Genomic DNA, 24,001 nt, shown 5'->3' on the forward strand with positions numbered 1-24,001 from the left:
CAGATAATAAATCTTCCCCTAAGATTTGATTCATTTCTGAGGAAGACTGAACTATGTCTTCTCCCACCTCACTGCTGATCGTTATATACTCCTTTGGCTGCCGTGGTGAGGAGCCGGTTTCGGTATATCCCTAGTGAATGAACTGGAGGTCTACTGTTCTCCAGAGACCCTTGTTGAGAACCTCAGCTGGGCACACCACTTGGTGTGGAACGGGGACAGAGTGACCTGCTTTTGTAAACGGTGCTTGCTTTGGTTGGTTGGTTTTGGTTTGTTGTAACGCCCAAGGCCTGGCTAGCAGGGAAACTTTTATGGCTAAGATTGTTATTTTTATAGGGTCGGTTTTTTGGCTCATGCCTGAAGACGCTTTGGGAAAAAAAAAAAAATAGTTACTTGATTAGCTGACTACTGTTGCACTCATCGTGTGCTGGTATGCAAAAGAACAGGGACTCTGGTTTTGTACGTTGATCTGTCGGCTATATGCAACTTCCAACAGGCCTTCAGTGATTATTAATTGCACAATATGTATAAGCCATTCATCCTGTTGTTCCTTCAACAATTACATGCCTCTCTTTTATCTTCTTTGTTGTAGCTTAGAGATAAAGCTTTTTCTTTTTGCTGGCCGTAAATCCTCATGTGTTGGGTGGTTTTATTCTTTAAAGGTGGAGAGAACTAATAAGATAATACACTCTGAGTGATTACTGCACAACCTCGGGGGCCTGACAGTAGTTTCATAATTTCTTGGGATCGGGCCTATAACCCCGAGGACTTTAATTTATTTTCCTTTTATTGCTTTTATTTCTTCTCTTTTTCTTGTTAACCTTAGCCTTCATCCTGCAATGCAAAAAGTATACCCAGCCGAAGTTCAAACAACGCTGGGAGTACCCAGCAGGTTACGCACAAACTGCCTTGGCTTGGGGAAACATTCCTCGGTGCAGCAGCGCCGAGGGCGTCTGCCACCGCCCGCCGGAAGAAAAAGCCGACGGACATGCGGGTTGGAGCCCGTGGGCCACAGCCGGCGCCGCCAGCGGCCGTGGTGAGCTGTGGAAGGGATGGAGGGGTCCGGCAAGGACGGGACGATGTTGCCACCCCCCGTGCTGTCCCTCGCTGCCGGAGGTGGGGGAGACGTGGCGTGACACTGGGACGCAGAGTGAGGAGAAGCCCCCGTGGCGGTGGTGAAGGGAAGGATGACAGCGGTCCATGGTACGCGGAGATGGAGCGATGCAGCTTACGGTTTCACTCTCACCTCGTGTTGTCTGTCTGATAAAAGACACGTTTTGTGGTGTCTGTGTGCACAGAAGCACGTAGCGGTGTACAGCAGGGGCAGGTCAGGTCTGTGAACTCCAGCGTATGGCAGCAGTCCCGTCTCTGGAGATACGGTATTGATATACGCAGCAAACAGTTACTACAGAAAGGTCTGCCAGAGTTTGAGGAAACTGCACCATTTCCGAACTCTGTAACCGCCTGAATTACACGGGTCGTCCCGGACAGGCAGTAACTCCGTGATGATATTTTGCAGAAGGATCTCGTAGGTTATTTTAGGTATTTTTGAAAAACAGGTAGCAATTCTCATGTTTAATTTTCCATTTGTAGTTCTCAGTCCAAACTCCAGAAAAGAAAGGTAATCTCTTGCACTCAAAGGTAATCAAAGTCAACGATATGCTGTGTCGTATGATGTGTTGTTGAAATCTGTACCTTCCTGGAAGCAAAGGTAGTGTCCTTTCTTTCCCCGCTGATTTTTGAAACGTTTCTTTGCAGTTGCTAAGGTCCCATAGAGAACTATTCTGCCCGGAGGTGAGGAGAGTTTGGGAAGAAGGGAGAATCCTAAACTTTGGGAATGAAAAGGGAAACTTAATGTAGCAGTTAAGGGTTCAGTGATTTTAATGACACGCTCCTGCGGGAGCAAACTTGAGGAACACGCCTAGATTGCGAAGACTGAGATATGTGGCCCAGTTGAAGTCCTTTGGCTTCGGTGGAAGGTGAAGTGCAATGGCGTAACGGGATGATGAGACGGGAGAGCGGGCAGTTGGTGAGACAGCACAGAGGTGCACAGGGTGATCATCTGGGTCCCATTGCTGCCTGTAGAATACCCGGGTGAGGGAGTGCACGTAGATAGCGTAGATGTTTCACGTGCTCATTGTGCTACACATACTTGAAATCACCTTTGATTCATAGATAATTCATGAACAGAAGAAAACTTATCTGATGAGTAAGCTCTGTGCAACAAATTGTTCAAAAGCTCTGTGTGTGTGTGTGTGTGTGAAACGGAGGAAGAAAATTTAACTATTTTAGATGCTGGTAGACAGACCAACAAGATGAACTACACAGCAGCTGTTAATGGGCACAGGCAGGAGAGGTGTCCGCTTGGCAGTAGCTGAGAAGATAGGTAGAACTGGTTTTTCCAATATAAAAATGACTGTTTTATACAAAGATTAGGGTTCTTGTTATCCTGTCAAGAAAAAAGGCTGAAAAAGAGAATCACAGGGTGATAGCATCTTTTGGCTGTGTGAATTCTAACTCTTTTGTGTAACAGAATTGCTTTCCAAGTCCTTTTAGTGTTGCCGCTGTTCTGACTGAGAAATACGCCAGGCTACGATAAACTCAAAATGCGACGCCTGGTTAATGCTTCAGGAGGAGAGCTTTGGACGTCCACCATCCGTGAGGCACTTCCAGCCTACGTCGTAGGACTGAGATATGTGTTATGCTCCTGTACAGTGTCACTGTGAGTTTCCCAGTCAGCGTGGCTGTATAGTTCAGTGAAGCTCGTAGCTAGTGTACCCCGTGTTTATTTTCACCGCCTTTGAGTGTGTTGCCCTTCATGGTATGCCCATGAGCCCATGAGAGCTGGCGTCGAGGCTGGTTGAGCAGGCATACGGTTTCACACCAGGTCAGTGGAAGCTGCAGGTGCTCGCCGTTTTTGCATATTACACTCCTTTTTCCTCCTTGATGGGAAAAATGGGCAATCTCAGAGGCAGATCCCAGGCGGGAGGTGGAGCAGCCGCGTGGCTTGGGGGGTTATCAGAAGGAGAAGGGAAGATCAAAGGGTTACGGTGCTCTACAAGCACTTTGATCTCAGAGTTGCTCCGGTGCGCCGCTGATGATGTTAAATGAAAGCCAATCTCCGTGCCCCACTGGACGCTTCCCTGCGCTCACTGTGTGTAGCATTAATTCATCCTCGGGCTTCGCAGCTGGTTGTCCTGCGCATCCTCACAGCCCTGGTGGTGTGGGGTCAGGTCTCAGCCCTCCCGTGGAGCCTTGAGTTCATCACCCTGTGGAATCACAGGTGAATAGGAATCAGCATGGATATCCTCCTTTCAAAGGTGGTCTTGCTGAGCGAAGGAAGGGAGAAGGAAAAAATTACTTGCTTTTAAAGCCATATGAAAAAGAGGGAGTCAACAGCTCAGGGAGCTGTTTTCAAACTCTTTCCTACTCGTAAGCCTCCTCGCCATGGAGTGGTGGTTGTGCCAATGATGAGCAGTGGAGCGTTATTTCTTGTCCTGTGCTTGCAGAACGCACTGGGAGCGCATCATCCCTCCCACGACCAGTGGCAGCGTCACCCTGGTTCTCAGTGGGGACGGACATCAGGGTTTGCGCTACCACTGGGGGGTACGTGAAGGACGGGCTGGCCTCAGGAATTGCGGCCAGAAGGTGTTGGGGCTTGACAAAGCGCACCACTGCCCGAGCGGTCCAGTTGTGAGCAGGAGGGAGATGCATCTCTGCCACTTTTGGACACAGTATTGGTTCCCAAAACAACCTTGCAGCAATGGCACGTCATTGCTGACCCCGATGGTGACGGGGCTGTTCCCAAGTTCAGTAATGACATGCGGTGAGCTGCACATTCACTAAATGGCAAAAACAAGGCCAAAACAGTCTTAAAGATGATTTCTGGCTGCGGCACCAAACGTCCTCCCACCGTGCCAGTTCTGCGCGGCGAAACTCAGCCACAGGTTAGAGGTCCCCGTTACCGCCGGTGCGAAGAGGAGGCGTCAGACACCGTGGGGGTTCCTGCGTTGTACCTGCGAGAGCAGCGGGCAGAGCCGTGCTTCTCCACTGCTTCCAGCAGCCCAGGGCGCCAACACGTCCTCCAGGCAGATGCGTGTTTCTACCAACGTTATACAAGAGTTCGTTGGAGTTACTCTGGTGTACAACCAGTTTGTGACAATTTTGCACGGGTAAGCAGGGAAAAATCATCAAAATAGCTACTGTGCACTGTAGCTGTGGACAAATCAAACTGCCTCAGTTTTCCGCAGTGCTGCAACGTATCTCACCCTACATTGGCAATCATTTGATAAATGTCACTGTTTCACTTAAAGCCACTCCAAGATCAAAAAAGAAAAGCGAAACTCAGTATGTTTGAATTTCTTAGGTGGAAAAAGTAGCTCGTTTTTGTTTAATGGGAGGTCCATGACATGCGTCGTATTATGAAATAGCGGTTGGCATGGAGTCAGGCATATGTGCCGTATTCCGTGGTGTCGCGTCCCACCGAGGCGTTGACCTCGTTTGCACCAGAAGGCTGTGGAAGGACTGGCGGGCCAAATCCCATCCAAGTATGCTGCTGCTTTGTCATAGTTGGCAGGCGCACGCAGAATGCCAGTTTCCCCCCATTAGAACGATTACCAGTGCACTCCTACCGGAGGGCACAGAGGAAAGAGAACGCCGGGATAAAGGAGCTGCAGCTTCTTCTCATTCCCGGGTCTCGTCTCCTTTGTTGTCCCGCATCCCCCTGTCTCCCTTGTCTGCACCCTTCTGCCGCTGCCCGACTAAAGCACGCTGGTCTGTAAATTACCAGGGAGGGGGGGGGAACTGAAGCCAGATCGTTTGCATCGCAAATTCATGGAACCACAAACTGAAAAAAGCTGTTGAGCCATCATTGTTTATAATTAGTTTTTGACTGAAGTCCCAGTCTGCTATAGGGAAGGGTTTTATCTTTGTGTACGCGTGGGCGGGAAGAGAAAAGTAGAGAAGCTGAATCAAGGAACCGATCCTTATCCCGAGGGGGAGAGAGAATAGGGCAGTGTAATCTAACCCCACGGGATCAAAGGTGGGGCCAACACAGACATAAACACCTTCACGCTGTGTTCTGTCTCCCTGATTTCGCTGATCTAAATAGTAAATAGTAAGTTGGGACAACAAAGCCCTTAACCCTGCAGATGCGCACCACCACCTCTGCTCTCGGTCAGGCGTTGGTCGGGAGGCTGACACGCGGTCCCGTCTGCCCCGGACTGATGCACTGCAGCGTTTCAGCTCTGTGAGAGGTTCTTCCATCACTGCTCGTTTCCCACCGTAGAATAAGGGGAAAAAAGGGGACAGTCGCACGCTACTGAGGTGTCAAAATCCCGTTCGCAACCTTGCCGAGGGTTTGCCTCTTGGGAAAGGGTGGTCCACCTCCCTGAACGGGAGCAGCCACAGGGCTCCAACCAACGCACCCCATCTCCTGGCGGGAGATGGCAGCCGGCACTCTGCACTGCTCTGCCCTCGCCCCACCTATCCGAGAGCAAAAAACCTGCGACGTTTTTTTGTGCCCGGGCTCCCCCAGCCACGGATGAGCTGTAACAAAGGCTGCCTTACACCTCACAAGAATGTCAGGTGGTTTAATGCCTGTTTACAAAAGGACCCAGGGATTTTTGGATGAAAGACATTCTGTAAGCACCGTGTGGTTTGATGCGCTGCCATCTTGGTACCCGAAGGATAACTTAAAGGATACAAAAAAACCTGTATTCAGGCTCCTGTGTTCTGGGAGGGCATCCGCCTGCCTGAAGAATGAAAATCTGCACAGACCAGAATTAGCTGATGAATGGGGAAAAAAAAAAAAAAAGCCACCCACCTGACATATTTTAGTCTGTATCCCCAAACACAGTGTGCTACTCGTTATATACCACTGCACCAACAAGTCAAAAAAAGAAAGAAGAAAAAAAATTTAAAGGAAACTCCAAGATGCATTTTTCTTGCAGCTGGACTACGGGGACTAATTGTCTCGTACTCCACATACTTAAGTGCTATGCTGAAGACTGTTACCTTTCTTCCAAAAGGTGTGATAATCAAACAAAATAATAATAGAAAAAATGTACACTGAAATTTATTGCTTCGGCATCTGGTCATGTTCACCTGATTGCATGTTTTCATCTCAGGATAATTTAAATTCTTAAAGCCGCATGGAATTCTGCTGGCAAAAATGAGTTTGATTAGATTGGGATTATAGCAACTCCTAAATAGCACTTAGTGCTGAAGTTTAGTGTAGTATTTGTGGTAGAGGAGGAAACACGGATGCAATGGGGTTCCCAGGGCCCCAATTTCCAGCCCCCTCCCTCTTGGAGTGTCCTCGCGGTGGAACACGTTGGTGACGGTGAGCAAGTTTTACCTTAGCAGGGGCTGTCGGGGGAGAGACTGCTATGGAGAAGGTCTCTCCAACCCCGTGGTCCTCTGGTCAAAGTCTTCTTCTGACCTCCTGCCTCTTTAGGCAGTACTGGGTGTATTTCCCACGTCGTTTTGCCAGTGGATTTGGGGGTTATGTCTCACATCTAAGCACGTGATGGAATGTGATTTGTGATGGAGTGAAAGAGTCGGTAACGGAACTGTTTGCACTCGACATTGGTTTCCCAGCAGAAAGGCACTCTGAGCTCTCGTCTTTGCTGGTTTAAATGGGGAAGTGTGGTAGGAGTGGGGATGGAAACTTGGCAAAACGCAGGAAGTTATTATCTGTTGGCTAATTGACTATTTCTGCCTTCGGATGTCTAATTTCTTTTTAATGAATGTGGCGAAGTCTTTCACAGAGACATATATCCTCCCTCCTCTGCCCCCACCCCAACTCGGAGATCATGTAGAGCAATTCCTTCCTAATCTGGCAGTGGTTTTCCAGCAGAAAAAGATCTCTATTTGTGCAACAGGAATTTATAACCAAGCTGTCTCATGAGGGACAGGGAAAAGCTGTGTGGTTGAAGTAAGGTAACTGAGCAGAGAGTTAAAACAATCTGTGTATTTCATTTGTATACAACTTTGTGCATATTCTTACTCCTAGATTTAAACAGCGAATGAAAAAAATCTTCCGTTTACCACTTAACGTGGGTAGTCAGGAGAATTAAATAATTCTATAGAAGACAAATGACTGTGACCGATTAGCATATCAAAGGAAAGCAGTTATTACTACTCAGGTGAATGAATTGTGTCCACCCACCTTACGCTCATTTTGCGCAGGCATCCACGCTTCAGGCTGCACGGAGTTCGAGGGCAGCTTCTGCCGGCGCTAACTCGCTGGCGCAGGGACGTGACTTTGTGCTGAGCACACATTTTTGGGTTACCGGGCTGTAATCCTCGGCTGTCGACTTGAGTGGCGACTCCCCCACTGATTTGGGCGATGCCAGGATGAATTCTGTAAGGGCATTGTAAATACAGCTCCACGTCGTTATAGATTGACCCATCCCTACCAGGATGGGAAAGGTTTGGTGTACGTAACAGCCAGGCGCGTTGCTTTGCGCTCTGTCAAAGTGAGGGAGAAACCAAGGCGCTGCCACGTATCTGGTTGGAACGGAGTATCCTTGCAGAAGGCAGGAAAATTAAAAGGAATTTTCTAAATTTCTTGACTCCGCCTTACGCACAGAATGATTTCCCAATTTCCCCCCGTACCTCTGCCTTTTGCGAGAAGATGCGCTCGTCACATGAGCAGCAGAAATGCCATGTGCCGCTTCGGCGATGAGATGGGTATCCCCGCGAGGTACGTGTGGCAGCGCTGTCGCACCGCGCCGTTTGCAGGTACATCCCAGCCGAAAAGTTGTGTACAGGAGTACGAAGAGTGAGGGTGCAGGTGAGAGCCTCTTCGCTGGGTGATCGCAAGTACCAAGGCCAGAAGAAGGGCTGAGCTCAGGTGATAAAAAGTTGGAGAAGTCAAAAAGCAGACGTGTGAGAAGGCTCAGGGAATTCCATCATCTCTGGCCTGGGAGAAGGACCGATGAACTGCTGTGTCCCGTTGGTGTTTGGCTGGTTCCTTGTCACTTTTGTTTGGCGCTGGAGGTTTGGGAAAGGAGCGAGCAGCATCAGCTTGACGGAAGGGTTTGCTCCAAAATTAACCCCCGGCTGACACCTACGTCTCTGTGGGGAGCTGGAGTTCAGCCCCTCGCACCGCGTCTGCCCCGCGGGGAGCCTTCCGAAAACTCCTCGCCACCAGAATTATATTAAAAACAAGAAAAAGGAAAAATGGTAAGGCAGCAAGAGAGTTGCAGTGAGATCCTATGGGGAAACGGTCGGTTCCCACATCTGGTTTGCAGATCTGTGGTGGTCCGGGAAGCACTTTCAGGTGGTCTCCAGAGCTGTTTCCGTCACAGCAGTAGTTCTCCAGCACTGCCACTTCCCGCTCGTTCCAGCCGGGGCTCCGAGTCTTTCAGGAACAGCGGTACGGGACGGGCGAGGAGGCAGCTGGGGGCCTCAGCGCCGTTTTGGCGGAGATGAGGTTTGTAGGGCCGTGTCTGGACAGGTTCTCTAATATTTAGGAGACTTCTGCTCCTTGGTGAATCTGTCTGGCTTTCAGAGGGGCCGTTGTGGATTCGGGAACTGCTCAGCATGAATAAGGAGGTCAGAATCTGCCCGTTAAGCTGGAAGAATGACATCCATTAAAAGTACGGCATTTCTGTTTCGCATTTTCACAGCTTTTACAACTGGGATAGAAATGTCAGCACTTCGCATTCCAGCCCAAATTACCAAGTGATTGCAGAAAATGCCTGCGGACTACTCTTCAAGAACAAAAGTGATAGGAAAATAATAAATGTGGATCCCCAGGTAAATGCCTTTCCCCCTTCCCCCCGATATTCTAAATCGCCTTTATGCGATGGAGTTTGACTGCTAAACTGTTGAGTCCGATTGCAAACAGCGTCTTTACCGATACACACCTAATATGTCAGGCTTACTCAGACACGCTATTCCCCTTGTTAACACAGCTGCTGTGGTCCCCGTCAGGATAAACTTCCCCTACCTCGTTTGTGACCGAGTGTGTCTCAGCCGTTCCCTCGTGAGGACAAAAATCAGCAGTTGAACCGACTGATGACAGGGGAAGGTTTCCCCAGCAGGGTTTCTCTTACCCCCCGTCCCTTCCCCTGCACTTTTCCCTCCCAACCAGAACAAGGAACTGTTGCCGTCGCTGCCGGGACGGGACGTGTGACACGGTCATGTCCCCTGCACTGACCCACCGAGAAGGAGATGGAGCGGAAGATGTGGGGACTGAAGCATGGGAGTGTGTAAGCAGGTACATCTGGTGTGGAAAGACACTGTTTTTACTCCCGAGGAGGACACGTGTGCATCTGGCTAAAAGGAAAAATTGCCAAAACGTTGGCGAGGCGTCCTGGGGCTGGTGGTCCCTGTATTCATCTCCTCTTAAAAATCAAATTTCCGTTAAGAAACACGCCTGCAGGTGGATAAAAATAAATAAACACTGGATAAAAATAAGTAAATGTTAGGCTTCTTTGAAACAAAAGCTGCAACTTTCAGGAACTGTAACATCCCAATTCCTGGCAGGGCCTGGTGAACACCAGCAAATCCAGAAAGCAGAATTGGTTTCTGCATCTGAAGAGTTGGGCCGCCTTCTACCCTGGCGCCTCTGCAGCGGTGATCTGAAACCGGCAGAATTCCTTTCCCGACCTCCTCCTTCCTTAATACAAAAGATTTGAGAAGTCCTAAGGAAAGCGGTCCCATTAAGGTCATTTAGTTCTTGTAGCGGATGGAGATCGCCACTGGCATGAGGGTCAGGCCTGGATTTTAAAACCTGTCCCTCGCAAAAGAGGTATTTGACACTAGATATATCTTCTTATGGAGAGCTGTGTTTGTCCAGCATGCGGTAAATGGTTCAGAAGGGTTCACAATTGAGTAAAATGAAGGAAAAATACTCGTGCCTCAGTAGCGGTATAAACTGGATGAGCGTTGCGGATTCTGTGTCTTATATATGATTAACAGCACAAACGTATGCTTTGCTTTCACCTAAAAATGGCTCCGATCCTATTACTGCTGAAGTTGATTGGTCTATACGGTTTATTTACATAGCAGTTGGATCCAAACAAAGCAAATGCTGGAGCGGTACCTGGACATTCCATTTTCAGCCATAGTTGAAAGCTGATTCAATCGCCAAGGGTATTTCATCTTTCATGGTGAAAGCTGAATGGGTAATAACATGATAGGCAGCTTCCCTCTGTCAGAAACCAACTGTGTTCCTTTGGTGCCAACCACGCTTCTTTAAACTTTACAGCTGAAGTCCTTGGACTGCAGATTGGATGTGACAAACACACCCAGGCTTTGGTTTACTCTCAAAACCAACATGGACTAAGCTGGGCAATAATTTGTTTGGGTTTCTACAGAACTGATCTAGGATGATGGTTTCTTTGATGTGCTTCCCATGAAAGATGGTCGCGTATGAATAGTAACAGTACAAAATATCAAATTATATGCGTTTCAAAATAAGTGCATTGGTTTGTGAGAAATTCCAAAACGCATACCTAAAAATGTGTTGGGTTGCATTGAAAGCGGGCCACCAGTCCAACTTCCTGCAGCTGCAGAACATCTGTGACAAATAACCAGCTCTTCAGCATCTACGGGAAAGACCGTCGCGTGCCGAGAGCCGCACTAAGACGCGTCTGTGGGTGTACGTTGTGTCCCCCCGCAGGCTGCAGGGCACGGGGCTGTGAGTGCCCATGACATCTGTCTGGCTTTGACTTTTCCATGACACTCGCTGATGGAGAACAAGCTTTTGAGGAGCACTCGCTGTGGGCCGAACTGAGATCAGCACAAGGTCTCTCTCGTGGGGTTCATCTTGAACAGACTTGGTACGAGCTGGCTGATCTTCCACGGGGGCCTTCTCTTTAGCCAGTCCATGGTCCACTTGTTCCTGGTTGTATTTAGCTGAAAAAACTCTTATCACTGGCTTTGCATCTGCTAAAAGCATTGCAGGAGAAACGACCATGCCGGCACCAGGACGTTAGTCTTTGCTGAGAAATCCCCACCGTCAGAGCTAGTTTCATTTATCGAACTTTACGTTCCCAGGGAAGAGGAGGAGAATTCATTACATTAACAACCATGTCTTTTCTCTCTTCTGATTATCTGTAACATTCTGTGTTTCAGGCCGACCCCGGAGACAACACAACACGGACGCCTGTTCAAACAGATCTCTATCTCCACGTTGTTATCTACGACCACATCGTCAGAAGAGGGACCTGAGGTCCATCCGTGTGGCTCTTATCCCAGTGGTGTGTTTAGCCGTTCTAAAGTCATCTGGAAGAAAAATAAACAGTTTAAAGATGTTTACCTTGTGTTTGGGGGTAGGAAGGGGGGTTTTATACTGGTTTAGAGCTGGTTGGTGCCTCGCTCCTTGAGGGGAGTGAAGTGGAAGGAAGAGCCCGTACTGGCTGTAGCTGTCTGCTTACTGGGGAACTGGAAAACAGCACCGACGTAAGCAGCAGAAGGAACTAGCAGGAAACAAAAGTAATAATTACAGAGAAAAGAAAAAGGATGTGGAGGTAAAGGCAGAACGTGGCTGGGTGAAAATCCCTGGACCTTATTCCGTAGGGGTCTGGATGGTTTTAATGATCTTTTCTGGTCTCCATACCGCAAATTTGTGAAAAGGACCGGTGGGGCAACTGGGACAAGAGCAAAGACGGTAGCAGCGCTGCTAGGCGTACCGTCGGGCGAGGTTTATCTGCCAGCCTCATCACAAGCACGTTCCCTTTGGAGAAGGCTGAGCGCCTCGGTCTCAGCAGTTGGCACATTAAAGATCCCTTTACTGCAAGGAGGAGGAGTGTTCCAACAATTACAAAGTGAAAGTTGTTACTTCAAAGCTGCAATAATTTGCGAGAGATTTAGAAGCCTTGGGTTTTTTTTCCCTCCATAAAACTTTCAATGTTATGAAGTTCTGCCATTTTTAAAATATAATAAAATCTTTTACTGTAACATCTTGCTTTTATAGAGAGCGCTTCATCCCGTAGCACCCCGAAATTGCAGCAGCAGATGCATGCACCAAAGGTTACTGTACTCTTTGTCTCCGAGCTTCAGCCAGGTTTAGGAGGAATAGCCCAGCGCATGGCCAGGCTGCTGAAGGTTTTGGACCTCCTCTCCTGGTCTCCATTGCTGCCTCCGTCGCTGGGTCGGCAGAGCCCCCTGCTGTAGACCCAGCAGATGCCGGCAGCAGGAGCTGCCCTGCCCGCAGCGGACAGAGAAACCCAGCGCCGCCGGAGACCTTCACATCAAAGCCGGTGGAAATACCAAGCTGGAAGCCTGCTCGGAGAATAAACAGGCAACAGCAAGTGATGCCTCTTCCCAGGGCAATTAACGGAAAGAACAAAAGCCCAAGACTGCAGTAAGGCTTTGATTTTGCGGAGAGCTGTGTGTTGGAAACTACGACTCCAGAGAGAAGACCTTGCGCTGTTGGGGCAGGCTTCTCCTGACCTTGGTGCTTCTAGGTGTTTCCCTCGTTTAGCACTACCAAACAAAGTTTTCCATCATTCCTTGCATTTCACCTGAAAAGTAGGCTTCTGTCATGGACTCAGCTTCGCTTTACTGCCCTTGTGTCTTGGGGCAGCTCAAGGGACGGGCTAGGTATTGACTTACAAATATTTTTGTAGCAATAAAGCAAAATTGCTTTTATAGTACAGCTTAGCATCTGGGGATATATTTTTTTTCCCCAGAAAAAAAATCAGGACTCCTAAGCCATTTTGAAAACACTAGGTGTTGCCTCTCGTGAGCACTGGAGAGGGAGAAATCCTGATTATGAAGGCTGGGAGGAGGGACAATTTGTTGAAAGGGTATGAATTACATTTTTTCATTCCTCTTGACAAATGAACTGTCATTTTTCAGTCTCAATCTGCTTGGATTTTAAAGTAATGTTAAAAAGACTAAGTTGGAAAGTGGTCCCTGGAGTTTGGAGAACATCATTTTACAATCTAAATGAATAAATAGCATGAAGCAGAAATAATAGAAGTAAATTTTTAACTTCAGAAGTTATTTCCACAAATTCGGCTTACTTTGCTTTTATCTTAGTAGTCAATGCTCTTGATTGGAAAGAACGGGAGGAAATCCAGGAGAATCCTATGGAAAATGGAATGGAATCTGGATCTAAGCAGGCTTATCGTGTTGTCAGTTCAGCGTGTCACCAATGCGCACTGTATCTCTCTAAAAATAGGTAACTGAAAGGCTGTAGGAAGCCTCGTATTTTGCAGTTGGTGCTGATCTCCTGTGGAATTGTAATTTCATGCTATTTCTGATGTGGGCAATGAACTTCATTTGTGACAAAAAGTAAACTGTAATATCTGCGATGAAAGGATGGTGTTCACGGAGTAATTTACAGAGTTACTGGCTGCTCGGTAACCTCCTTGGATTCCTGGCCGCCCGTCCTTGCCTGTGCGCTGATCTCCTGGTGTTGGGTCTCTGCCGACGTTCAAAACCTGGCGCCCTGCAGTGTTATCCGTCATGGCTCCGGAGTTACACGGTGTCGTCCTTTGCCAGTCCCAACGGGAAGAAGCTGTAGCCTCTGCTGTAAGTGAAGATCTGTCCCCAGGCACTTCTGTCATCTGGCTCACGTTGTAAAGGAAAGGTTAAATTTCTTAGTCAGACCGGATAGTGCCTAGAAGCAACTAAGCACTGTTACGCTCGGTTTCCCTAAAACATTGGCGGTGGTTTTTCCCAACGTCTTGTCACTGTCCAGCCCTGAGTGGACACAGAAATGGTAATGGAGAGAGGAGCTTTCCTAAGGGCCGGTGACCACATGAAAGGTTCCTGTATGTGTTCGTGTGCTCTGAGACTTTTTAGCAGAAACAAATGCCAAGTGTCCAGCCTGAAATTCCCGCCTGCTCTAAACGTAAGGTGAGTGGAAATCTCTCCGTTCTGTTCTGAAAGAGAACTCTGGTATCGCCGCTGAGCGTGGCGTTTACCGACGGCGGGTACAGAGTTCGCACACTGCCGTAAGACAACTGCTTTTAGGCATTGACGAGTAAATGTGTCCTTGCAAAGGTTCCCCACAACTATAGGTTTTATACCAGTGCGGGGGGATGGGTGGTTTTTTTTCAAGCGTGTCTAAACTACGTACATGAGTTACAGTCTACAGATCTTACTAGCCTGTGTATGTTTTGGATTCTTTTACATTTCTTTACCTCCCCTGCCAAAATCATAGTTTTGTTCTTTTTATGTCGAGTGTGGATCTTTGGTCTTGCAACAGCGTTCGGAAGTGTTGTTGTTGTTGTTGTTTTGGATAATAGAATGAAGCTGAGGAGTAGCACGAGATTGGTGGTGAACAGCTCCATCCTGAGCCACGCGCAGAATCACAGGAGGAGTTATTATTTGGTACAAAGTACAATGCTTTGAAAAGAAACCGTCACAGCAGGATGCTTTGACATAGTTAGAAACTTTTTGTATTATGTCACATGACATTCCAGTGGGCTCATTGTGATTTTATGGAGAGGCGTTGGTAGTTTTGTATTCGCTGGCCAGCAGTGGTTTTGTGGAAGGCCAGCTGTCTGAGGAACCCGAGCAGTGATGGGAATTAAGCCCCACTTTTGCATTTGGTAGCCGTACAGTGAGGTACCACCTCAGAGGACGCAGCAGCGCTTCACGAGCTGCAGGTTTGTGGTTCCAGCCGCAGCGTTGCCAGTCTCGCTGCATCTCCAGAGCAAAAAGAAGGAGATGGGGGACAGCAATGCCGCCTCAGTGGCTGACCCCTGTCTCGTGTGAAGAGCAAGGTGGTCTCCAAGCAGCGTATGGCTTCATCATTACAGAATCACAGAATGGTCAGGGTTGGAAGGGACCTCTGGAGATCATCTAGTCCAACCCCCCCTGAATTAGGTGTTCTCCTTTTGGCCATCAGCGAAAGAGGTTGTAGGAGCAAGCGCTCCATTAACTCCAACTGCCCACAAACAGAAAAGAAATCAGATCAAAACCGAATAAAACCTTTGGGCGATTCTCTGGGAGGCAGGCAGGGACAAGCGGAGCCAGCCGAGGCGCTGTTCCCACTGCGCAGAAAACACAAACACAGGTGCTGAGCGTGCCGAGGCCGCGCGGATCAGCCCTGTGCACAGCGCGTGCTCTTTACGAGAAGGAAAAACATCGCTCCGGTGATTTGGCTATTGTTCGCTTGAGGCATGTTTTATTTCAGCTCAGCTCCAAGCAGAGGTATTACAGATCCCACAGCAGTTCTCCGTGATGAGAGAAACATGCAATGTCCGGGCCCGGGAGGAGATGTTACGCCGGGAAGGCACCTCCGGCGGGAGGGCTGACGGTGGCCACCTGAGCAAACACCCGTCCCACGAGCGTGAAACCGCGGGGATGGATGATGGACATACATAACGGCTGTACACCAGGGGGGTTTGGTGCGAGTTTCTCACCGTGACCCTGCTGAGCGCAAGGCTGTTTTCTGTACACACCTCCAAGACCAAGAGCGAGGAAGTTCAAAGCGAGCTCACGCCGCTTTGTTCCCCGCACCGCTGGGATTTGAGCTGCGCGATTCCACGCAGCAGCGGCTGACGCGAGGTTCAGTGTTCTCCTGCGGTCATTGTGAACTCCGCGGTGTACGTGGGAGCGTGTGTGTGTAGGGGATGTAGGGGATATGGTGTGGGTTGAGTCATCCAGAGCTGACTGCGGAGGATTCTAGGTCACCCTGCTCGGGCAGGGGAGTTGGACTAGATGATCTCCAGAGGTGCCTTCCAACCCCTACCATTCTGTGATATAAATTACCGGGAGACAACACCAAATCCCATGAAAGGAGATGAGGTTTCTCTGGAGCAATGGCTTTTGCGGGGTGGGACACACTTTGGCCAGAGATGATGGGTCTAGTAAGAGCGGGGTGAGTTTGTGGGGTTGGGGGACGTGCTGCTGGGAGCAGAGCTGGTGCCACTGACCCAAAGACTTGGTGGCAGGAGCCCTGCTGGAGCAGAAGACGTGGAAGCCCATCTGAGAGGGGCAATCAGATGGTGCAGAGGGCTGGTGGGAGGCAGCCGAGGTGAAGCTGCAGATGACAGCGGGGAGAGCCGAATGGAGGAGCCACCGCAGCGGAGATGGCTTTGATAAGTAAATTCTGGCAAGCCTGAAAGCCAGGCGAATAATAAGCACAAGTGTGGGATTGGCCTTCACATGCTGAACAGATTTTTGCTAATATCACTTTGTTATGCAAATATGTAATTATATCATTTCCCCCAGAAGGAGTATTTGTGGTTTCCTCTTCCCCGGGACTTCCGAATGCGTGTGCGGAGGGAGCAAACAACCGAGAAGTTACCAGGTATGTGCATTACATGGCAAACTCTGAAAAAGTGGAAACCTGGAAGTTTTCGATGGAGGTTTTAAATAGCACATTGGAAAGGGGCTGCTGGAGGGTGGTGAGGCTGGACCTGACCTTGGCACAGGAGTTGCTCATCATTTAAATAAACTTAATGAAGATTGAAGCCTCGTGTGTGCGCCGGGGCTAAGGAATAAAAAGGTGTCACAATGCCATGGACTCTGTGCTGGATTGGGATGGAGCTGCTGGGGCTCGGTGAGGAGGGAGTGGGATCTGCAGACCCGACGAGCTCAGCAGGGCGATGTTTGTGGACAACCCGTCCTCGCGGTTGCAGGTGAAAACAATCGAGAAGCGCCTGCTCACCCTCTCCTCCTGCGGTGCTGTGGTACAGTAAGTACAGGTGGGTGATGGGCTTGGAAAGTCCAGTCCTGCCCGATTATAAGGGAAGTAACTTCTGTATTACTGGAGGGGAGAAGTACAGTCGGGCTTTCTTACACATCGCCAGAATTTCGGACAGTTTCCATTTGATTTTGCCTCAAATACCTGCCTGCAAGTGCATCTGTAGACGCAGACACGTGCACCTCCACATACCAGCTGGACTTTGGTGCCTGCTTCTAGAGCAGCATTATTTTACCTCTTTACTTTTTTCCTGTTTCCTAATAGAAGGGGGGAGCCAGGAAGGAGGAAAAAAAAAAAAAATAAATTTCCAGATTATCTGTAGCAGTCTAAGTTGTAATCGCAGCTCCACAGATGGAAATCTGGAGTGACTGCACTGGACAGGACGGAGTCACTCCTTAATCACACCAGTGCGTACGCAGGATTGGTCCCATGTGGTGGTGGTTATTCTTTTTGTCTGTCCGCGTGTTTTGTAGCTTTTCATGCCCCTGCAGCTCTTTTGCGTGGAGACCTGCCCTCCCGACTGACTAAGACCCGATTTGTACATTTGTACCAAAATGATTTGTGCGCTGTGCAGAAAGGCAGATAAGTTTATGTGGATATTCCAAAGAAGTGATATAGGATGTTGGACAGTGTTTTGAGGTGTGGAGTGTGTCGGTATATCATACTGAAATGTTTGCCTTGTTTTTATAAACACAGGAAAGGTAGGTAAGCTTTTTTTATTCCACACTTGCTTTGATGATTATGCCATTGAGCTGCTATGCTTGGCAAACACAGACAGAAAAAAGGGGGAGGGAGAAAAATAAATTACTGCCACGTTTAGTCATTTCCATTAAAAATGCAAAATATGTAGAGTGTTTCTGCACTAAGTTCAGACTAGAGCTCATTTTGCACACATTGTTTTTACTGCTGTTGCATCAACATTAGGCCTCAACATGTTCTTGAACCCTTTTTGGCCTTCTAAATGACTTGTTGTGCCTTTATGAGTGGAAGACTCAAAAAGCCGACGAGGGTGCACATCCCCTGTCACCAGCGGGACCCGCACTCTGGGACAAGTTCAGGTGTTTCATTCCCCTGAGCTTCTCCTCAGGCGTAATTGGGATCAATTCTGTTGACAGCTGAAAAGCCGAGATGCTGAATTTAAGAAATGGTGTTAATAATTTTTGCACTTCCTAGGTCAAAAGGCAAATCATTACAGCTTAAATCAGTGAAGTAATACCAGTTTGCTTAGCAAGTATCTTATTCAGAGTCTCGTAAAAAAACACTGCTAATATTTTAAGCATGACTACTGTAATACGGTGAGTCTCGGCTGTGCATATAACATCAAAATGGGTGAAGCCCCATATTGTGTTGTGTCTGCCGAGGGTTTGGCCCAAAGGAAAGACCTCAGGATTTGATGGAGTATGATACAAAGCAAACGCAAGCTTTTTGGCTCATGTCAGTCGCCAAGAGATGCATCAGCCTCCTGCAGCTCTCCACTTATTACTGGTCTCCAAGTGGAATGTGTACTATTAATGTCGACCCTCCGAGCCTGGTCATTTAAATAGCTTTTCAGCCATCCAGACGGTAGTGTCCTAAGTTGGATACGCTGATTTTGTCAGAGATGGTGGCAAAATCCTGGCTGAAGTTGAGGTAAACGTTGTCTGCCGGTCTCCCTCATCTGCAAGTCCAGTCAATTTATCACAAAAAGCAATCCGGTGCGTCAGATGCAATTTGCCCTTGGCAGATCCATGCTGACTGTTCCCAGTCACTTTCTTCCCCGTCACGTGCCCAGAAAAATGTGTCCCAAGAGGACACGCTCCATGATTTATTTTCCCAGAGGCTGAAGTGAGAGTGTCTGGTGCTCGGCTGTTGGTACACCGCCTCTCCGCCGCTTAACTCTGACAGATCATAGAATCATAGAATAGTTTAGGTTGGAAGGGACCTTGAAGATCATTGAGTTCCACCCCCCCTGCCATAGGCAGGGACACCTCCCACTAGACACGTCCAGCCTGGCCTTGAACACCTCCAGGGATGGGGCCTCAACAACCTCTCTGGCCAAGCTGTTCCAGTGCCTCACCACCCTCAAAGTAGATCCCATGGAGGAGACCGTTTTTCGGCTGTGCCCCCGCAGTCCCTCCTCTTCCCTACGGGCACCGTTCAGCTGTTTGGGAGCTGCTTCACACCGGTGGGCGACGGTGATCAGGTTTTGATACTCGGTGGTCTGTTGCGTGGACTGAGGTCATATTGGGTGAGAACGAGTCTGGACTTCCCGTTATTCTGGGAGATGGTTCAGATCTGACCTTTTCATTTGGCCATTCTGGTAGAAAAGATTAAAATGTCAGAGCAGCACCGTGGCCATCCTGTTTCTTCCTTCTTTCCAAAACAGAGTTAGCGGAGCCTCTTTGAAGGAGCTCGCCATTCGCTTTTTGAGGGGTAGATGTTTAACTTATTCCTTTTTTAACCTTTTTAAACTGGAAGCACATGAAGTTGCTGCCTCAATTAAAATTAATATTAATATTGTCAGAGAACGAAGGGCGGTAGTAAAATGTATCGTTAAATGCTGACTCCATTGTATTATTAAGTATATTGGCCCTGTGAAGCTCGGCCAATTAGTGCAACCAGCCTAAAGCACCCATCTGCTGCACTTGGAGCAGAACTCCGGCCACAAAGTATATTAAGAAAAACTGCAGAACTACATTTCCATTCTGGAAGTAGTGCCAGTGTCAAAATATCTACCGGAAACCAAACCACAGGTTCTTTCCATAGCCCTCATTGCTGTTTGCAAAATGTTAAAGTAACTCAGCTGAAAAGATGCGGGTGGAGAATTTCAGATGGGGACGTAGTCAGAATCCAAACTAACCAACCACAATTTATTTCAACCAAAATATTTCACTTTAAATGAAACTATTTTCTCACCTTGCCAAATCGTCTTGCCTGCCTCTCGGTGTTTTAATACGTCCATATCTTAGCGATAAACACTGATAGAAAGAAAACAAACCGTGGCTGACAGGATGGCAGAGTTGCCTCTCAGCTCATCAAAGGCCGTTAAGTGTGCACACCAGTGGTGATGAATATTCATCAGCTGATGAAAGAAGATTTTTCTCCCCACAATCAGCGAATTCAGACACTGCTCTCAGATGCGGAGACTGCTGTTTGTGTGCCAAGAGGTATATTTTCAAAAGTGGGAGCTGATGTGGGAGACCCTCTTTCCCCACGTATTCACCTGGCGGCCCCTGGAGAGGAAGGCTGCGGGATCATCCCGGGGGCTCACTATCTACCTCAGGAATATTGTTCCAACCTTTGAAGGCGAAAGTCGCGGCGGTACAACTCCAAGAGTGTCTTCGCATGGACAGCGAACTGGCGGACTAAAAGCCTACTGTCGAGTGGGCTGAAGAGCTCTTGAGATCCACCTCTCTAGTTGAACCAGAAGGGTGTTGTGGACACCCAGCTGGACATCAGACACCTAAAGCTGTGTCATTATCTCCACAGAGATGCATCGTTAATAATAGTGAGTGCTCGTGGCGGTTCCCTGTTAGAACTCCAGAAGTACCTGAAGTGGTTGAGAAACAGCAGGTCCGCTGACTCCCATTCCGCCACATCGCCCTGCGCTTCTGCTGTAGCAGTACGGAGGAGCTTTGGGAAAAAACCTTACTCCGCTTTAATGGTGCCTTGACTTGCGCTGAGAACTGGGACTTCCTTGCGGGTTTTCCGTGTGCTGTCTCTGTGAACGGAGAGTTGCAACGCGTGAAGATGGATAGAAAACCACCCTCGTGGATTTTGAGGTGCTTAGTTTCAATTAAGCACAGCTTTTTCCTGACAAAACCTGTCTCACTCGCTTGATCAAGAGCGGTAGACCGCATGTTTCGGTCTCTTAGGCGGAATGCTGAGAGCTGAGGGTGTTGAAGCAGACCGGGTCCTTTCAGTGCAGCATCTCTGTCCAAGCTTACATCCGTAGCGCTCTTAGTGTTCGTGCGTTGTCCCTATAGAAACGGCAATGCTGTCTCAGGCAGTGATACTGGGACAGTTCCCAGTCACACCAGAATAGTGACCATGAAGGTGAGACAATGCCAAAAAGATAGGTAGTCCTTTCACTTCAGAGCAAGCTCTGGTTTTGCTTAGTACATTGCTGCAGTGCTGCATGTTAAGCCTGATATTTATTATTAGCAGAATTATGGAGTAATTTTAGCAGGCGGGAGGGAACGGGATAGAATTGCAAGCTTGGACTCTGCTTGTGCTGGTACAAGTGTTAAACCATCCTGCTGGGTTTCATGGGGATGGGAACATCGTGCAACGGAGTATCTCGTCCACTGTGAAAACAGTCACTAGAGACCAGAACAAGGGCGGATTCTTCGGCGTCGTCCGCCCCTCGTTGCCCCATGAGAGCGATGTAAAGAGATGGAGGATTACCTGGGGGGGAACCAGGTCCCCCCTGTTTGGCAGGGTACCTAAAGGACCTTCCCTGCTCTCTGCGTCGTGCTCCGTGTGTTACTGTCCCCACCCAAAAGTGCAGAGATAACAAGTCACTGAGCTATCACTCATTGATGGAGAATGTGGAGAAAGAATAAATGGAAGTCAGTGTCTCATTCTTCATGTTCTTGATATGTGGTAGCTGGTTCTGAGTCCTTTTCCCTCTCGTTGTGACCGAGATGGGGCAGAGGAGCAGTGTCACAGGCCCACCTGTGGTTGCCCAGTCCTTCCACCTGGGCGTCCAGTCCCACTGCGCTGGGTGACGGGTCCTTTCCCCGCTACAGCACCGTCCCAGCCTGCTTGTGAATTGCTTCTTTCCACTTCCCGTCCTGTCCCGTAAATGCTATATGTGAACACATTATTACAGGGTTGCAGAAGCAGCTGGAACCTGGCCATTTATCTAAATAACCCATTGGATTTGATCTTTCGGATTCCTCTACCCAAGCCAAAAAACCAGAGTGTGCCTCCTGGTTGGAAATAACTGCATCTGTAAGAGGAGGGGGTGGTTTCAGTGGCGCTCGATGGTGCTTGCAGTCAAAAACGTTCCCTGTCAGAACTGTAGTTTTGAGGGTGAGCTACCCATTCGGTTACATCTGTGGCTTTAGGGGGTCTCTTTCTTCTCTTGGAAATCAGCAGGATTCTTCTGAAACCGGTGGGGTTAAACTGTAAGCTCTCTGGGACACGGTCAAAGTTTTGTGTTCCGAACAATGTGCAAGTTGCTCGCGATTTGCAGCACTTCCATGGAAGAAATGGAAAAGAGAAGGGCAACAGCGCTGTTATCTCGGAAGTCGGGTCTGAGAGTTTGCCAGCCGCTATTTGCTAATGAGGAGGAACTCCTTAGATGTGCTGGGCTGGTTTGGTTTGGTTTGTGCAGTCACAGCGCTCTGGCATTTAAAAATCTCGTGTCCAGTTTGAGTTCAGGATATTTTTTAACTTTGGGAGGCACAGAACGGCGTGTAATGAGCGTCCCACCATGTCACAGGGACACGCGTCTGCCTGAAAAGGGCGATTCAGAGACGGCACCTCATGCCCCGAGAAGTGGCTTTTCCCATTGTGCCTTACACCAAGCGTCCTCTTTCTTTCTCCGTACTGGCTGTGATAGGACTGTGTAGGGCTAACTTTCTATTTTAGACACTCAAATTAAACAATCGCAGTCAAGTGGTGGGGCAAGGCTCTGGGAGCCAAATTTGGAATTAATTTTGCATAAACAGGGCTTTCTGCTAACACTTAAAAGATTTTAGATAAAAGCTCAGCGATAGGGTGCTTGAGCTTCCATGCCGAATTAACTTCGTTCTTCTCTAATCCTCCTTTGCTCCAGTATGGTGTCGGATACGTGCTGTCTCTCAGTATTTTCTTTTTTTTTTTTAACTGAAGTCATCCCTGATTTACAGCAGTGCAATCTCAAGAGTCAGGACGCAGTTTGGAAGATGTGTTGGATATGCAAAACATTGCATTCGTATGGCCGATTATTTGGCACTGTAGGTTTAAAAGAGGGTTCAGTTATGCTTGTTTTATTTAAAGAGTCGTGGTGTGTTGTTGGGTTAGTTTTTCTTTTTTGAATCGCATCTCTCACCAGTAGAAAATAACACGACTGCAGTTGAAATAGCAATTCCAGCATTTCGGTTGCCTAAAGATTCTTCTTGGGGATTGGCAGTTCTGCCATGGGTTTAAGCCAGAGATTGCTGCTTGTGCCGAATTTTTTAGCTCTCGGTTCAAATAATTGTGCTTTCTCCCTGCAGAGATCTGCATCGGTTTTAACCTTTGTGTCCAAAAGCTCGATCATGCCTTAATGTTTTAATTATGTGTGTTGTACGGTTTTTATATTGCAATAACGCAGGTTTCTTATATAGAGTAGTGAGAAGTGTAGGTAATCTTACCGTTAGCATTCATGTTGAAATTGTGTGTGTTTGTACATACAGGGATAGTATTTTTAGGTGCATTTGGCGAATTTGATGCCTCAGAAGTGTTTGAAAATGAGATGCTGCCATGGGTGGTACTTGAGCACTCAAATATGGAAGCATATAAAAATCATTGCTCTGCTTTGGAAAATCTTCTCTTTCCTTCTCACCTGCCGGTACGCACTTCCCTCGTGTTGTTACAGATGAGCTTATTAAAACTGCATAACAATATCTGTAACTGATCCCAAATTCCCTGTAATTTGAAAGGCGCGTTCACCCTCTGGTACATGATGTATTTCAGTGTTATGTTTAGTGCTTTGTAATGATAGGCTTTCTGCAGCCCGTTGAAAATGTGAACGCCTCTTTGTGGAAATAATGTGTGCTGAGCTCCATGCACTGCTCTGCAAGCCAATTCTCTTATTTCCCTTCTTCAGGTTAGAAATAAAGTCATTCTCGGGAGCCAGCATATTTATAAACCCTGAAAATGCACAGGGGCTTCTCCTGTGGTTTCCCCCGGCAGGGTGTGAGGTGAGGCACCCTTTGTGTGGCAAAGCGTATTTTGGAAGGGAAGGGGTCGCATATGCTATGGGGCGTTGTCGGATGCGCCGGCACTGTCCGGGGGAGTGAGACATGTCTGTGCTCTTGGTGGCAAGACGCAGCCGAGGCAGGAGGCGCGTGAAGTCCTCTCAGCCGAGCCGGGAGCACCTTGCTGTCCCAGTCGCGCTGGAGGAGCCATGGTGCGGGGGATTCCGCTGCAGCCCGCGGTGCCCGAAAGGGCTTGTCCTGCTTTCTCCTGGGCGTGCTGTACGCCCCGTGCCATGGGCTTGGGTGCCGGGGTCCCCTCTGCCAGCCCTGGAGGGGTCGGAGGGCGACGGAGGAGGGAGCGGAGCGTGGCCGTCCCTCCGAGAGGACGCCCAGTTGGCGTCCCTTCCACCTGCCGGCTGCGGGCTGTGCTCGGAGCCCGGCCCCGCCGGGAGGCGTGCGGGGGGAGAAGGCTGAGCGCGGTGTGACTCGTGACTGCTGCGTTACTGCCCTC

The 24,001-nt window shown here is 48.6% G+C and overlaps 2 protein-coding genes across 2 annotated transcripts in view; both read left to right on the plus strand.

Annotated features, from left to right (window-relative positions):
- The window catches only part of LOC104289098 (chromosome unknown open reading frame, human C4orf22), a 230,913-nt gene extending 219,729 nt beyond the window's left edge, over nucleotides 1–11,184 (plus strand). The window contains exons 7-8 of the mRNA XM_009887994.1: nucleotides 8,634–8,763; nucleotides 11,089–11,184. Of these exons, the coding sequence (XP_009886296.1) occupies nucleotides 8,634–8,763; nucleotides 11,089–11,184 (226 nt within the window). The remainder of the gene's footprint in view (nucleotides 1–8,633; nucleotides 8,764–11,088) is intronic.
- A 5,339-nt stretch (nucleotides 11,185–16,523) lies between these two features.
- BMP3 (bone morphogenetic protein 3) overlaps nucleotides 16,524–24,001 on the plus strand; it is a 26,781-nt gene continuing 19,303 nt past the window's right edge. The window contains exons 1-2 of the mRNA XM_009887996.1: nucleotides 16,524–16,612; nucleotides 19,907–19,983. Coding sequence (XP_009886298.1) covers nucleotides 16,524–16,612; nucleotides 19,907–19,983 — 166 coding nt within the window. The remainder of the gene's footprint in view (nucleotides 16,613–19,906; nucleotides 19,984–24,001) is intronic.

The sequence above is a fragment of the Charadrius vociferus genome, unplaced genomic scaffold (assembly GCF_000708025.1).
Source record: "Charadrius vociferus isolate BGI_N301 unplaced genomic scaffold, ASM70802v2 scaffold687, whole genome shotgun sequence".
NCBI classification, from domain to species: domain Eukaryota; kingdom Metazoa; phylum Chordata; class Aves; order Charadriiformes; family Charadriidae; genus Charadrius; species Charadrius vociferus.